General features: G+C 24.9%; 7 protein-coding genes across 7 annotated transcripts in view, besides 2 other annotated features; 4 read left to right on the top strand and 3 right to left on the bottom strand.

Annotated features, from left to right (window-relative positions):
- Nucleotides 1–309: 309 nt before the first annotated feature.
- Nucleotides 310–1074, top strand: EHI_000460 (uncharacterized protein; the record flags this gene model as incomplete). The annotated part of the gene is made up of 1 exon (XM_647673.1): nt 310–1074. The coding sequence occupies one exon, from the start codon at nt 310–312 to the stop codon at nt 1072–1074; it is 765 nt and encodes a 254-aa protein (XP_652765.1).
- Nucleotides 1075–1212: 138 nt separating this feature from the next.
- EHI_000450 (pumilio family RNA-binding protein) lies at nt 1213–2586 on the bottom strand (the record flags this gene model as incomplete). The annotated part of the gene is made up of 2 exons (XM_647674.1): nt 1213–2349; nt 2407–2586. 2 exons carry the CDS (start codon nt 2584–2586, stop codon nt 1213–1215), a joined length of 1317 nt encoding a protein of 438 aa, XP_652766.1.
- A 369-nt stretch (nt 2587–2955) lies between these two features.
- Nucleotides 2956–3504: a repeat region.
- A 303-nt stretch (nt 3505–3807) lies between these two features.
- Nucleotides 3808–8601: a repeat region.
- A 1417-nt stretch (nt 8602–10018) lies between these two features.
- EHI_000440 (UDP-glucose pyrophosphorylase, putative) lies at nt 10019–11469 on the top strand (the record flags this gene model as incomplete). The annotated part of the gene is made up of 1 exon (XM_647658.2): nt 10019–11469. One exon carries the CDS (start codon nt 10019–10021, stop codon nt 11441–11443), a length of 1425 nt encoding a protein of 474 aa, XP_652750.2. The 3' UTR covers nt 11444–11469.
- A 368-nt stretch (nt 11470–11837) lies between these two features.
- On the top strand, nt 11838–13550 carry EHI_000430 (Rap/Ran GTPase-activating protein, putative; the record flags this gene model as incomplete). Its single annotated transcript, XM_647659.1, has 1 exon — nt 11838–13550. The coding sequence occupies one exon, from the start codon at nt 11838–11840 to the stop codon at nt 13548–13550; it is 1713 nt and encodes a 570-aa protein (XP_652751.1).
- A 165-nt stretch (nt 13551–13715) lies between these two features.
- On the bottom strand, nt 13716–14396 carry EHI_000420 (uncharacterized protein; the record flags this gene model as incomplete). The annotated part of the gene is made up of 1 exon (XM_647660.1): nt 13716–14396. The coding sequence occupies one exon, from the start codon at nt 14394–14396 to the stop codon at nt 13716–13718; it is 681 nt and encodes a 226-aa protein (XP_652752.1).
- Nucleotides 14397–15096: 700 nt separating this feature from the next.
- EHI_000410 (alcohol dehydrogenase, putative) lies at nt 15097–16181 on the top strand (the record flags this gene model as incomplete). The annotated part of the gene is made up of 1 exon (XM_647661.2): nt 15097–16181. Exon 1 carries the CDS (start codon nt 15099–15101, stop codon nt 16179–16181), a length of 1083 nt encoding a protein of 360 aa, XP_652753.2. The 5' UTR covers nt 15097–15098.
- Nucleotides 16182–17142: 961 nt separating this feature from the next.
- EHI_000300 (N-ethylmaleimide-sensitive factor attachment protein, alpha, putative) overlaps nt 17143–17148 on the bottom strand; it is a gene marked incomplete at both ends in the record, with an annotated part of 678 nt that continues 672 nt past the window's right edge. The window contains one exon of the mRNA XM_001913575.1: nt 17143–17148. This exon is cut by the window's right edge and continues 672 nt beyond it. Within this exon, the coding sequence (XP_001913610.1) occupies nt 17143–17148 (6 nt within the window).

The raw sequence follows: 17148 nt of genomic DNA, 5'->3' as shown, positions 1-17148 counted from the left end.
CAATATCATATTTTCTTTTATGTAATTGAAACATGAAGTAAGAAAGGAAAGAATAAATCTTAAAAATTTTTTAGATTAATTTTAAGTTTTTTGTGAATGTTGAAACTTAAATAAATAAGATGAGATGTTTTGTTTTTGAGAAGATTGTAATTTAAAAGACAAAAACATAAAAATGAACTTAAAAAAAAAAAAATAAAAATAAAATAAACCAAAAAATTATTGGTAAACAATAACTTAATACATTCCATGATTATATTATTTCTTTTATTTTTTATTACATTTGTTATTTCTTATGAGATGAATATTTTTATGCTTCCACATGTTTTGTCTACATGGAAACAACCTGAATATAAAGCATGGGAAGATTGGAAAAATTCATTACAATTATATTCTATTTACTTAAAAAACCATGAATTTACATTAACAGTACCTACATTTTATATGAACCAAACAGTAGATGAAAATGGAACTACATTTGAAGAATTAATGAAAGAATATAACTTAGTATTTATTGTTCCAAATAATAATATAACTATAATAGAAAAAATGGTTATTCCATGGTTAAGTAAAGAAGAAAACACTCCAAAGAAGTATATTGGTATTCAATTTCATAGTGTTTATAATTTTGGATTTGGTGATAGTGACATTAATTATATGATTGAATTAAAAGAATTAGACGTAAAATTAAAGAATAAATACAAAAATTATGGAGGAATTGATGTATTAGATTATGAATTTTTTAAACAATATTATCAAAAACATAATAATAAAAATAGTTTATATCCATCATTTAGAACAATATATTTTAATTATTTTAATTCATATGAAAAGAATGAAATAAATAAAGCAATTCAATTATGTCAAGAAATTAATTCTTCAATATCACTTGATATAAGTGAAATTGATAGTGAGTATTTTATGGATTGTGATTCATTTATTAATATACTTTCTTCTATTAAAAAAGCTGGAGTAAATTATAAATTATTATTAAATAGGTCGTTATGGTTAAAAGAATGGTTTGTCTTTCTTAACTTTTTTCATAATAAATGTGTACATCAAATTGAAAATATTTAAAGTAAAACTCAAGAGGATTTAATTAAAAATTATTGAATTAGACTTTATGTAAATTCTAATTATTTAATTTTTATGTTCTTTTTTAAATAAAATATTTATTTAAAAGATTAGTTTATTTATAATACTATCTTAACATATCTATAAAGTTGATGAAACAATTCTTTGAATCAAATGTTTAGCATGTGTATTTCTTCTTAATGAATCAATATTTGGTGAAATAAAAGTTTCAATGAAATAATTTTTTTGATTAAAGTCCATCATTTCTATTAATCTTTGAATAACATAATTAGCATATGGATCACAAATCATTTCATTAATTTGTTTATTAGTAACATTACTATTACAAAGTTCATTAACAAGAATAGTTTGTTCTCTTGTTTCACAACAACGAATACATTTTTCAACAACATTACTTGAATATTTTTTCATTGAATATTCATATAATTTACCTTTAATATTATTAACTATTTCTACTCTTTGTTCATTAGTACCGTATTGAATAAGATGTTGAATAACATAATTTCCATATTGGTTAATTGATAATTCCCATACATATTCAACTAATTTATCTGTTACTCTCTTAACACAATTTTGTGAATTTTTTTCTATTAATCGTTGAATAACTCTACAACCATATGGATGTTTAGAATATTCAACAGCTCTTGTATAAATTTCATCTATCATGAAATTTAAATCAATTTCTGAAGCAAAATCAATAAATTTTTGAATAACATGATTTCCATTTTGATCTTCAATGAAAGTTGAAACATTTGATTTAATTTCTGAAGAAATAATTCTTACTTCTTCTGGAGAAAGAACTTCAATAATTTTTTGAATAACACGACAACCATACATATGAAGTGATAATTTTACAACATTTCCTTGTAATTTTTCAAATAATAAATGAACATGTTTTTTTGTTCCATATTCTACTAATTTTTGAATAACATAATTTCCAAATAAATCTATCATAAGTTCAATTGAATCTGAATAAATTAATCTAAATATTTGATCAATTTCTTCTTCTGTAGCAATTTCAAAAAATTGTTGTATTTTTCTACTTCCTTGTTGGTCTTTACAAAGTTCTGGTAATGAATAACTTTTATTTTTATTTGGAAGTTTCTTTTGAAATGAGGGTTGTGTATTCATTAAATCTAAAACTCTACTTGAGAGTGTTAATATTTGTTCATTATTATTATTTTTTGTTATTTCATGTGAACATAATGGTGTTAAATAAGAAAACATTGATTCTTCACATTTTACAAATGGAATAATCTATTCATAAATATAATATGTATTTTATTGTTTAATAAAATTATTTCTTTAACAAACAAAATCAGAACTTAAACATGCAGAATTACTTCTTTTTATTTTTTCATATGAATGTAATGGTATTGGAACAAATGACTCTAATGACTCTTTTATCTCACCAGAAAATATTTCAACATCTTCAGCACTTAAATTTTCTTCATCAGTTAAAAGAGAGATAATGGAATGAGTAACTACCCTCATTTATTAGATATAAAATGATTTACAGTTCTATTCATTTATAATTTACCCTTTTTTTCTTTCCTTTTGGAACTTTTCTCCTTTTTTCTTAAATTTCAATAACAAAAATATTGATAAGTTTTTCTTTTTTTCATTGAATTTCTACTAACATTTTGACTTCCAAACTCTTTTGTTTCTTCATTGTTTGAATCTCTGAATAAAGAACCTGCAACTGTACCCATTTTATTCCTCACTAATTACATATATTTTTTTTCTTTTCCTGGTTTGGTTTATTTTATTAGAAATATACACACCTTAGATTATTTTTTAACTTATCTCACTCTTAACTTAAAGACGTTCAAAAAACATTTTAGGTTTCATTAATTTAATAAGAAAAAGTAATTAATTAAGTATTAATAGAATTTTCATCTATTCTTCCTAGCTCAGGGGAGACTAATCACATCCCTGAGCTTATTATTAAAAAAGAGTAATCTCTTTGTTAAACCTATTCTTTATGTTTTTCTTGCAAAATGAGGAAAGCACTTCTTTGCTTTATTTCTTCCTATTAAGGTTTTTCAAACCTCTTCTGCTTATTTCTTCTTTTTAAGCCTTTGTTTGTTTTCTGCCTTAATTTTCAGGAATTTCATTTTTCTTATTTTATGATTGGAAGAAGGAATCATTTTATTACTACTGTATTACTTTGACTAATCTTCTTTTTAGTCTTGCTTTGACTAATCTTCTTTTAGTCATACCCACACTTCAGTAGATTCTTATATTACATCCACGTAATATTCTACTGTATTCTCTTGCTGCACCCTTTGCAGCATTCCCTAATACATTCCTAATTCAAAAGCACCGTCATAACCAGATAATAACTGGGAGAGTCGAAGAATGAATTTGTACTAGGGTTTATGTGTGGTGTTTCAGACGTGCCACCTTCGATCTCTGTTTCATTAATTTAATAAAAAAAAGAAAGAGAGGAAAAACTATTGTTAGTTAAACCAGATTCTTTGGTTAAGAAGTATCACGACATAATGTCAGTTTCGAGTCAACAAATAGGAAATTAACAAATACCAATAAAGTGCCTAAACAAAAAAAACAAAGTAAAAAATTATTCATTTGATTAAAAAGAGAAATAAAAACTTTAAAGAAAGAAGAGTATATAAAAAAAGGAATTGAATAATAATAAAGAATCCAAAAATTAAAAAGAAATAGATATTAATAATGTATAAATGGATTTATAATAAAATCAATTAATTAAGTATTAATAGAAATAGATTCTATTCTTCCTGGCTCAGGGGAGACTAATCCCGTCCCTTCGTCTTCATCTTCTTCTAGCAACTCTACGGAGTATGTTTGATTGTGATCTCCGCAGTATTCCATGACATCCATCATGTTTTTTATGACAACGTTTTTAATTTCTTTTTCGATGTCAATTTCAATTTTTAATTCTTTAATTAATCTATTACTTTCTTTATTTATTAATCCATTAATTGAAATTACTACTGGAATTATTCTGACATCTTTTAATTTTTCTATTTTCATTAGAATATTCTTTAATTCCTTATACATATTTCTTTTCTTCAAATACACTCCATTAATATTGTGATCAGCCACAATAGTCATATCAAATAATAGACCAGTTTTATTCTTTTTATCTATTACATATATGTCTGGTCTTTTGTGATATTGTCCATCACTTTTAGGCATTATTTGTTTGTTCAATATCATAGTGATGTCTTTATATTGGAACACTGTTTCATATGGGGATTTTTATATTGTTTATTTCCTGTATATTTTCTTATTAATCAATATAATAATGCATATATTGTCATGTTTTTCTATTTGTGATTTATTATGATAAATACAAGATAGTAGGATGTGTTCTACTGTTACTGTCTTGTCTTTACAAAGTGTGGAGTATTTCAATCTTTCATTTTTCATTATTTTTGCTTTCTTATACCCACAAAATATTGCTCCATCTTGCATTTTAGTTAATTGAAGAAATGCATTCTTTTTAATATTGATGGACTTCCATGCTTTCACTGTAGTAGTTTTATCTACTCATTTTGACTCGAACCATCTTCTGAAGTGTCCACTTATTTGATGACACTTCCATTTTTTGATGTATTGGTCGGTCAATAATTTTTTTATTTCTACTACTACTTCTTTTTCTTTTTTCTTTTCTATCCCTTCATTTATTATTTCTTCTATTTTTGTTTCATTTATTTTATGAATTATTGTTTTTTTAATTCTATTCCATATTCCCTTCTTACTGTACCATCTATCTAATATGTTATTTCCAATTTCACTTTCTCTGGTACAGTAGTACATCACTGTTCTAATTAATTCAATAACATATTCGTCCCTTATATTTATTAATCCTTCACCCATTTCTTCTATAATGACATACAACCTATCTTTGGAGTTTCCGGCACCAATGTATTTTGCCTTTCTTAAATATTTTCTTATCTCCAAATCAATTTTATCTAGGTCAGTGATTTTCCAATTTACAACTGATGCTGAATATCTGAAGATATTGATTACTTCCGTGTTTATTCTAGTAATATATCTTCTATTACTACTTTCATCACTGTTTATTTCTTCCATCTTCTGATTCATTTTTTCTTTGATGGTTTTACAATTGAAGGTATCATCAATTTCGTCGGACTGCCATATTCCTAAGTATTTATACAATTCCTCACCTTCAATGACTGTGATGTTTTGCATTCCATTTGGTATTTCCTTAATGTTTTTTAATACCAATCCTGACTTTTTCTCATTCATTTCCATCCCTATTCCACTTATTATTTCCTTAATTTCGTTGTGGATCATTCCCATTTCTTCACTACTTTCTGTCATTATTCTCAAATCATCCATATATAAAGTGTGATTTGATTTTGGGAATTTCTCTTCGATGATTTGAGAAATTACATTCATCTGAATGATGAAGAGTAGATTTGATAAGGAATCACCTTGTAAAATTCCTCTATTTAATTTAATATATCCTAGATATTCATTAAATTTATAACCGATGAATATCTTCCATCTAGTCATCATACTTTCAATAACGTCAATGATGACTCCCTCTACATTAAAATATTTTAATGATTCAATTACCCATTCGTGGTTTACTGTGTCATATGCTTTCTTAATGTCATAATATGACTCCACATATTTTGGGTATTTCTCTTCTTTCTGCTGCTTTAACATATAACTATTAATTATTCCTTCTTTAGCAGCTAAAGATTGTAACTTACATCCCAATTAATTACTACTAATTTTCAATGATTCACAATTCATGTTAAGTCTTCTGTGAATCTTTTCTTTTAATATGGAGGTAAATACTTTCATAATTACATTTGTACAACTGATAGGACGATAATTAATGACATCATTCATATCACCTCCTTTGTGGATTAATAAAGTTCTTCCACTTACCATGTCTAATGGGATGTTTTCAGGGAAGTTCAACCATTCATTGAAGATACTGAGAATGGCTTCTCTTGATGATGACATCCTTTTCCAATAATACCCATATATAGTGTCTATTCCTGGTGCTTTCCAGTTACTTATTCTCATTATACTTAAATTTAATTCATTTATTGTTATTATGACATTATCCTAATTTCTATATCTTTCATTCCACGATGTGATTTGTTTTATTTTCCAATTTTCTTTATTTAATTTCACCTGTGTTTCATATAACATTTCTAATATTCTAAAGTAATATCGTTATTTGGGTATATTTCATTTTTTGGGTCTTTCTTCCTTATTCTAATTTTCTTGTTAGAATCAAACATGATTTTATTTGTATTGATTCTGATTATTTCTTCCTTATTAAATTTAATTCTTTCTTTTATCATTGTCATCATATATTTTAGGTACTTTATTCTTTCTAGTGCTTTAACTTTTATTCCTTCTTCATCATGTTCATTTAATTTCATGTTGCACTTTATTCTGTACAATTTTATTGACCAAATCTTCTAGTCTATTTATTTTCTTTAGGATTTCTTTTATTTCATCAAATTTATCTCCTATTATTTTATTTTGGAGATAGAGGTGCATAACCATTGAAATCCTCTTCATATCATCTTGCAGATAATCCATTCTGCTTCCTGACAATATCCATCTATTATTAATTTCCATTATTAATCGGTCAGCTTCTTTTCTTTGAAAGTAGTAATTAATGTTTGTACATTTTTCTACTTTCATTTCTTTCACTTTATTGATGAGAGTGTTAAGATATTCTTCATCAATTTCTGTAGAGTTATTCTTTAATATGATGTTTTTTATTATTGAATTACACCCTACTCTTCCTTCCATTATATCATTTATTTTCACTTTAATGTACCGTTTAGTGCTTTCTTTTATTTTATGTGATATTTTAATATATTTAATATATTCATTTTCATTATTTACATTGATATTTATCATTTTTATTATATTTTCAATTTGTTCCCATCTTAATTTCTTATATAATTTCTTATTCAACCAATTAATTGCAAAACAATACAACACTTCATTTAAAATTCTATTTCTTTGTTTTGTTGTATTTCTTGTCTGATTATCATCTCTTGTTTTTTGACAATCAGTGCTTTGCTTTCCTCTTCGATTTCCACTACTGTCTTTTTCATAGGAGTAGTTTCGTTCATCTCCATTGTTCCTGATGATGCTTTCCTCAATACTGGTTGTGTATTTATCACAAGTGTCATCGTTTTCTTCTTCTCTAGTTCCTTCTGTGAGATAAAATTTTCAATATCATCTTGTTGTTTTGATATTATTTGTTTTTGTGCTTCATTTTCTTTTTGTGTGTTGTCTAATTCTTCTCTTGTTCTTTCTGCAATCTCATGACTTATTATTGCTGCTTGTTGAATTTCAGAGATTTGTTTTTCTTTATCTCTTATTTCTTTCTTTAATTCTTTAGTATTTTCCTCTTTCATTTCAATTTTCTTCTCTAATGTGTTTGCATTTTGTTCTAGCGTTTTGTTTCTCTTTTTCAACTTTTCAATTTCTTCTTTCATTTCTTCATTTTCTTTTTCCATCTTCTTTTTATTAGCTTGGATACTTCGGATTTTTTTCTTCTTTATTATTTACTTCTGTGATTTTTCTTCCTTCTATCTCATTTATTTTTCCTTGTTGTTTTAAGTTTTCTTCTTCGAGTTTTTCATTTTCTTTCTTCATTTCTTCATAATTCGTTTGAATCTTTTTAATTTGTGTTTTCATTTCTTTAATTTCTTCTTCAAATTCTTTTCTAACTATTTCTTTTGCTTTTCTCATCATTTCTTCTGAGATGGCTTGTTCTTCTTCCATTCTTTTCATACTTAATTCTTTAAGTTTTTCTTTTAATTCAGTAATTTGATTTTGAAGTGCAAGTATTTCTTCTTTTTCTTTTTCTTCTTCTATCTTTTCTTCTTTATTTTCTATTTCTTTTTGTACTTTCTTTATACTTTCTTTGTTATTTATTATTCTTGCAATTTTACATCTATCATTCATTTCTTTAATTTGGTTTTTGTTTTTAATTTCTGCTTCTATAGCCTTAATGTCTTTTTCTTCCCAATCTTTTGTTTTTTCTTTAAACTCTTCTTTAGTTTTTTCATTTATCTTTTTCTTTTTAATTGAATATACTTCTTGAAGAATGTTATACCATTCCTTTTCCTTTTACCTTCATATTTTTTTAGTATTTCTTCGTATTCTCCTTTATTCCATTCACTTGTTATTTTTTTTATTCTTTCTTGTATCTCTTTTATTGTTAGCCATTTATATTTGTTATTTGTATAATCTTTATTATTATTGTATTTACCTTGTTTTTTATTTGTTTTTCTTTGTGTCTTTCGTCTTCTAAACCCTTTTTCCTTGGTGTATCGTTTACCTTTATTATTATAATTGTTATGCCATTTATTGCTATTGACATTTCTTTTTTTATTGTATGACCTTGGATTTCTATGTCTTGTTTGCTTTTCTTTACAAGACTCTAAGGTTTTACACAATAGCCATGGCATTAAAATTTGTTGTATTTCCTGCATTGGAAAAGGATCTATCTAAATGGATTTATAATAAATAAATAAAAAACACTAAAAGAAATTTGGATAAAACTAATTAAAAAATGTAAAGTAACAATGACAAGAAATAAAAACATTTATCAAGTGATAATTTAATTATTTTATTTAACAATTTGAATGTATTAGAAAATATGTAAAATAATAAGTGAATTAGAGTATCATCATTAGATTTTGAAAGAATGGTTTAAATATTTCTTAAATTAGTAAAAATTTTTCTTTAAGTATATATTCTAAAAATATTTCTTATTGATGTTTGTTAGTTAATTTAATTACTTCTATTTAATTCATAATTATTAATATTCAATAAAAATTATTAACTTCCATTTATTATTTATTGTCATTGATTGAATTTGTAGTTGTTATTGAATTTTTTTTTCTTAACTACTCTTCTTTCTTGTCTTATTATTTCGGTCAATTCTTCTTAAATTTTGGCATTTTATTTGTTAACATGACTTTTTATGTTTATCCAAATTAAAACACCATTCTTGCTGTTATTATTTGTTATTGTTATCAGTTTATTATCATATAATTTTATTGAATAGTTTCATGTATATTTAATATGAACAATAATTATTAAAGTTAATAATTTCAATAATTCATATTTATAAATTAAACACTACGTAATAAGAATATGACGACACAAAATGATAATGTAATTTACAATGTATTTATTGTTATTTTTTTGTACTAAGCTATTTTTTAAATTACCTTATCTACTAATGTTTTATTATTTAAGTGAACAGAGAATGTCAATTTCATATATTAAGAATTAAGAAAATTATAATTTGATATTATTTATTCATTAGATTATTTCTTTTTTTTTTTAAAAAATACAAACGAATCTATTAATATAAGATATTATTTTAGTATTTTCATTTGTATATAACAAACTATTTTATATTTATTTTGCTAATTTTATTCATTTTTCATAGTTTAACAATTTTTTGTAAAATAATACCTTTTATTATCATATCCTCATGTGTATATCTCTTATTTAAAAAGTAACATATTACTAATAATTTATACAATTTGTTATTTATTCTTATTATTATTATTTCTGGTTAGTATTAATATAGTTTAATACATGATTTATTCAATATTAAAATGTTACTATTTTTTATTTTATGTATATTCATTCATATTTCATTTAAATCTACAATTTTTTATTATCTTGTTTGTATTAATTTAATTATGTCAATATCTATATCAACTAATTCAGTCTAATTGTTAAACTATGTATAAAAAAGACATCTTTTCAAAAGTATTAACAAAAAAAAAATAATAAATAGAAACTATTTTAAAGATAAAAGAACTTTGACGTTCCAGTTTAAATATTTACATGTAGAATATTCTTTTTAAGATAAGAATGTCTCATGGAACTCAAAATTAATCAAATGAATACCCAAGAGATCAGAACAAAGACTGAAGAAATTATCCAACACCTTCTTCAACAAGGAGCCAGTGAAGATGATACTAAGAATTTAAAGTCATTCCAAATTCTTCATAATGCTTATCTTGAACAAATAGATAAAAAGACTACTGGTATTGAATGGGACAAAGTTGAATCACTTCCAAAAGAGTTTTCTGTAGATTACAGCACATTAGATAAAGATTTTACAAAAGAAGAGATTATAGAATTATTAAAGAAAACTTGTATTATTAAGATCAATGGAGGATTAGGAACATCTATGGGATGTACTGGTCCAAAAAGTGTAATTGAAGTTAGAAATGGATTAACATTCTTAGATATTATAATACTTCAATTAAAAGCATTATATCGTGAATATGGAGTTGTTGTTCCATTAGTTCTTATGAATTCTTTTTCTACAAATGTTGAAACAGAGAAGGTTATTAAAAAATATGAACAAGATAATGATGTAAGAATATTAACTTTCTTACAACATAAATTTCCAAGAATTGATGCACAAACTCTTCTTCCTGTATGTACTGAATTAAATGGAAGAAAAGAAGAATGGTATCCACCAGGACATGGAGACTTTTTACAATCATTTGTTGATTCCAAAGCATTCCAAACCTTAAAAGAAGAAGGAAAAGAATATTTATTCTTATCAAATTCAGATAATCTTGGTGCTATTCCTGATATTACTATTATGCATCATTTTTCTAAAAATCATTTAGATTTTGCTTTAGAATTAACTCCAAAAACTTTAAATGATGTTAAAGGAGGTACTCTTATTAGATATGGTAATAAATTAAAAATGTTAGAAATTGCACAAGTTCCAAGTGAACATGTTGCAGAATTTAAAGATATTAAGAAATTTAAAGTATTTAATACCAATAATATTTGGATGAATATGTCAGCTATTCAACATGTTGTTGAAAAAAGAACATTATTAAATAATATGGATATTATTGTTAATCGTAAAAAAGATGGACAAAGAGATGTCATTCAATTAGAAATTGCAGTTGGATGTGCAGTAAGTGCATTTGAACATACAACAGCATATATTGTTCCAAGATCAAGATTCCTTCCAGTAAAAGCATGTAATGATTTATTTATTATTCAAAGTACATTATTTGGATTAAATGAATCAGGTCATATGGTTGATAATGCTAGAAAAGTATCAGATATTCCACCATCAGTTACATTTAGTAAAGATTTCCAATTTATTAGTGAATATCAAAAACATATGCAACATATTCCTAATATTGAACATCTCAACTCACTTGTTGTTGATGGAAATATAGTTTTTGGAAAAAATGTTAAGTTGGTAGGTGATGTAGTATTAAAAAATACTACAACTAAACCTATTTTATTGGAAGATAAGACTATAGAAAATACTACATTAACATTCTAATTTTCTAATTGAAAGAATTTCCAATGAGAATTTCAATCAATTTCCTAATTTGTAATGTAGTATTTTTGAATAAAGAAGTAAATAAAATAAAAAAGAAAAAGTGTTTTTGTAGATTTTTATGAAACAAAGAAATAAAATGTTCTTTAAATTTTTTTATTTAATAAGAATTTAGTTTCTAAATAATAAAATGAAATAATAAAATATATTATTAAATTATAAAAAGAATATAAATAACTCCAATAGGACGTTTCATGACTTGTTCTGAAACAAAAGTTGTGAAGATTTTTTTTTTATAGAACAGCCTTGAAAATTACTTGAACTAAAACATGAATTAATGGCTAATTTGAATATAAAATTCTTAAAATAATTTTTAAACTTTTTAGTTTCACTTCAAATGGCTGAAATTGACTTGGATGATTTACTTAATACTGGACTTGAAGATGTTGATAAAATTGAGGTCGAACCAGAACTTGCCGTTATGACTGAATCTGTTGGTTCAACAAAAAAAGTTAATTATAATATTGTTGAACGTGCTCAACCAACCTCAAGATTAAGCCTTCCTCCAAAAGGTGTTGTTGTACGTCCATCATATAATGCTAATTTTAAAATTCATAGTCTTGGATCTTCTGTATCACCAGGAACTCCATCAAGTGAAATATCAAATCCAATTGATTTTTATGATAATTGTTCTGCAAAAGAACAATTTAAACAACCATCGTCTGAGATGAAATTGTCTAGAAATAACTGTTTTGTATCAAAACAATGTCGTTCTCCTTCTGAATTTGGAGTTTCTATTAATGATAAACGTCTCAAAAGAAATTCAGCAGGAAATATTGGAAGTATATCTGATATTTTTGGTCCAACTGTAGCTCAAATTCCTGGACTACCTAAGACACGTTATATTGCAAAAGAAAAAGTTTATAGTCAAGACCAACTTTTTGGAATTATTGATAGAACAAATTTTGATATTCCATTAAGTGATGATCCATGGTCATCAGTTTCATTACCAATGGAAGCATGGAATAATGAACCTATAGAACAATCTGATAATATTGTTGATGTTAATTGTGCACAATCAGGTTATCAATTAGAGGTGTCTTCTCAGTCAATAAAGAAATTAACTGATTTAATGAAATATTCAATTATTGATATTGACCTTGACTTTCCTTATTATTCTCATTATTTTAAAGGAAAGAAATCAACAAAATATTATATGGATCCTATTTCATTAAATCTTTTAATTGTTGATACTTCAACTAAGTATAAAAGAGCTATCCTCAAAACACCTAAAGAAAATTATAGATGTGTTATTCCATTAGGAGTTGATCCTGCTAAATATGATAAAGCCTTTCCTCTTCAAGAAAAGAAAAAACGATCAAAACCAAAGACATTTGATAAAAAGAATATACCAAAATTAGAGTTAGAATTAGAACGTATTGAAAATATGTCAATTATTAAAAAATATAAATTTGGAGTTATTTATGTTAAAGATGGACAAAAAGAAGAAAATGAATTTTTTAGTAATGATGAATGTTGTGATGAATTTTGGGATTTTATGAATTCACTTGGAAAAAAAGTTGAATTAAAAGGATTTAATGATTATGCTGCTGGGTTAGATACTAAAGCTGGGTGTACTGGTACTTATAGTTATTTCAGAAAATATACTAATACATATAGTATTATGTTTCATGTTGCTCCATTATTACCTAATCAAGAAGGAGATGCACAAAAATTAGAAAGAAAAAGACATGTAGGAAATGACGTTGTTGTAATTGTATTTCTTGACCCAAAAAGAAAAGAGCCATTTGACCCACGTATTCTTACTTCTCATTTTAATAATGTATTCTTTATTATTCAACCTAAAATAAAGAATGAAGGATTAGTTGTTCAAGAAGGATATACTATTAATGTCGTTACTAAACCAAATAATATGCCATTTCCTCCTTTCTTAACTTCTTCTTGGATGAAAAAAGGTTTTGGATTTGAAGATTTTATGTTAAAGAAATTAATTAATGCAGAACGTATGACAATGTATAACACTACTTTCTTATCAAATGCAAGAAATACAAGAAAACAACAACTTGTTCAACTTGCTGAACTTTTGTAATTCATTGAATTTTTTTTTTTTAATTTTTAATACTTCACAAAATTTTAAAATGTTTAGAACTTCTTTTTCTTTAAAAAAAAAGAAGAACAAATAAATTAAATTCATTAAATTTATGAACAAAGAAATAAATTTTAAATTCAATTTAAGTTAAATAATATATTATTATTAACATATACTAAAACTTTGGTCTAAAGAACTGAAACGAATAAATTTTTTTATAAAAGCAGAAGGTGTTGTGTTAATAGAATGAGGAGTGACTTGACTCATTTGATTCATGTCTTCAATAGAAAAAGAAATTAAATCTTTTTTATCAATAGATTTACATTTTTTAAGAAGATAATCATTAATTTGTTTTCCTAACGACCGAATAGTTGCTTTATCATAATATACTTTCTGTTCAAAAGATATTTCACTAAATTTTTCAGCAATAATAGTAAAAACACTTCTTCTTGTTCCTCTTTTTTTAACATTATATCCATGGTTTTGAATTTCTTTTAATAAAATATTTAATCCAATTGATACACGATTTTTATCACTATGTCTCTTAAGTTGTGATACATCAGAAATCGTTTTAGATTCTAATGATGCAAGTTTTTGACATTCATTTCTAATTATTTCATCAATTTTAATTAATTCTCCTTGTTTTTCCATTGTAATAATCTTAAATAAATGTGAAACTTTATTACTATACTTTTCTGGAACTGAAATATTAAAAGTATATCCTTCCTTTACTAAAATTCCCATTAAAACTGATTGTTGGAATGCTTCCCAAGATTTAGACTGTCTTTTTAAATAAAGGGCTTGAGAAATTCCTTCATTATTACCTCCACGTTTTCTCTGGCTCATTGCAGAAACAACTTGTTCTTCTTTTTTTTAGTTAAACCAAAAACCCCTGGATCGGAATTTGTCAACTAGAAAAATCTTGTGAGAAACATCATAATTATTTTTATTAAAGACATTTATTTAGAGTCAAATCTCCTTCTTTTACTTCCCTTAAACCCTATTTTTTATTAAAATCCATTGTTGGAAATTTCTTTCGTGTTACAACTTTTTTTTCGTGGACGTCTAAGTATTTTTAGTTTTCCTGTTGTGTTCAAAAAATAATTATCTGGTAATAAAAAGAATTAAAAAGAATTCGTTACAAAAATAAACAAAACTCAAAATTATTCAGCTTTTAGATTCATTAAAATATATTCTATTAAAGCTTTATTGAATTTTCATTTTTAAACCTTAACGCATTTATTTTTCTTGAATAAAATACAATAGAAGAATAAATATATGAAGTAAGAACCATCTTCTAAATATTTTTTCATTATAAGAAAAGACAATAATTATATAAATACTTTTCCTAGGACTTTTTTTTTCTTTTTCTCTGGTATTAAAAACAATTACTGAACAATGTTTCATTTGAATGGAAAAAATAAAAATGGGGGTTAAATACAGGGTTGCGTATAAAAAATGATTATTCTTGCGTTACTGTAATTTTTTTTTATAAATCCTCATTTCAAGAACTTCATAATTAAATATAGTTTTAAGTTTTTTTTTTCTATGTCACAAGAGACATTTACTGATATTTGTCCAACTCAATTAATATATGGTTCTATAAAAGATAAAATTACTAGGATTATTGAAGGAAAAGAATGTATTATTGTTACTACTTCTCATTCACCTTATTCATTGGGAATTATTGATATTGTTAAGCAAGTTTTTAAAGAAAATAATGTTGATTATTTCATTTATGATAAAATTACACCAAACCCACTCTACACTTCTGTTAAAGAATGTGTTGATTTAACTAAAAATTTTGGTGATTTTATTCTTGGCATAGGTGGTGGATCTGCTATAGACGCTGCTAAAGCTGTTAGTCTTATGAAAAATGGAGTTGATATATTGAATAGTGATGGAAATGGAATTCCTGTTAATGGTATTTTAACCCTCAGTGGTTCTGGTACTGAAGTTACTCCTTTTTCCATTCTTAATTTACCTAATGGAACAAAAAAGTCAATAAAAGCACATATGTTTTTAGGGAAATGTCTTATTGATAAAGACTTACAACTGCATATTTCTGATAAGTATCAATGTGCTTTAGTTATTGATATTTTATCTCATTGTATTGAGTCTTATCTCTCAGTTAAAGCAACTCCAAGATCTATGGAGGCTAGTAAAAAAGGTATTCAAATGATTTTTAGGCATGGAAAAATTGGAATTCAACAAGTAAGAGAAATGGATTGTATTAGTGCATCAGTTATTGGAGGTGTTGCTATTACTGTTGCAGGTACTTCTGTTCCACATGGATTAGGTTATTATATTACAACCCATTATGGTATTTCTCATGGCTTTGCTTGTGGGGTATTTTCATGTGCTTACTTGAAATTATCAGAAAAACAAGAAATTTGTGGTAAACGTTTGAAATTGTTATACGATGAATTAAATATCCAAAGCGGCGAAATTGGTTTGTTCATTAACAATTTACTCTACCAATTTATGGATAAAGTCCAAGTAAAAGAACAAGAAGTTGCTATTATGGTTAATGAATTTCTTGCATCAGGAAAGAACAAACAACACCCTGACTTCCTTGACAAGAACGATATAAAAGATATTATTCAAGAGTCAGTTAGTGTTATTGCTTAATTCATGGTTAATAATCATTTTATTTTGATTCGGTTTATATTTAATTATTATTTAGGGATTATTGGAAAATAAATAATTAATGATTGACTAGACGTGTTAATAACATGTATTTAACTATTTAAACATCAATATTTTGAAATTATAAACATAAAATTAAAATAAAAATGATAGTGTATATATTAATCAGATAGAAGAATGGATAAATAAAAAAGTATTTAATATACTATTTGATTTAGATATTGATGATTGGAATATTAATACATCAATATTTGATCAAAGAATAAATAATAAAGAATAGAGAGTCATTATTATTGAAGATGAAGATGGAAATAAATTTGGAGGATATGTTAATGAGAAATTTGATGAAGTTGATGGTTATATAAATGATTCACAATCATTTTTATTTTCATTAGAACCAAAAGGAATGATGAAATTTGATATTAAACAACCACAATATGCATTTGGTTTTTGTAAACAATCAGATAATTGTTTGTTTGCATTTGGATGGAGTGGTGATATTTGTGTTTGTAAACAAAATAATAAAACACAACCATATTGTAAACAATATTCATTTGAATATGAAGGAATATCAAATGCACTTTGTAGAAAATTTAATTTCACACCAAAACGAATCATAGTAATTGAAATGAAATGATTCAATCTTGAATAATTGAAAATGAAATAAAAAAGAATAAAAACAAAACAATGAAGAATATGAACAGCCATTTCATTTATCTGTCAATGAATGAAATGGTGAATTAAAAATTGACATAATTCAATGTTGATTTATTTTATTTCATTTGAAATTTTTACACTCAATGGGTATCAATTAGTGAATATGTTAAAATTTTATTGGATAAATATAATAAAAACAATTTGAATATTCAGAGAAAGATAGTCATAAGTAAAATAAAAGAATAAGAAGATAATATGTCAAAACACAACACTATACCACTTCATTTCATAT

The sequence above is a fragment of the Entamoeba histolytica genome, genomic scaffold, assembly GCF_000208925.1.
Source record: "Entamoeba histolytica HM-1:IMSS scf_1104750516279 genomic scaffold, whole genome shotgun sequence".
Taxonomy (NCBI): domain Eukaryota; phylum Evosea; order Mastigamoebida; family Endamoebidae; genus Entamoeba; species Entamoeba histolytica.
The sequence above is the reverse complement of the archived record's forward strand: the minus strand, read 5'-3'. Positions and strand labels throughout refer to the sequence as shown.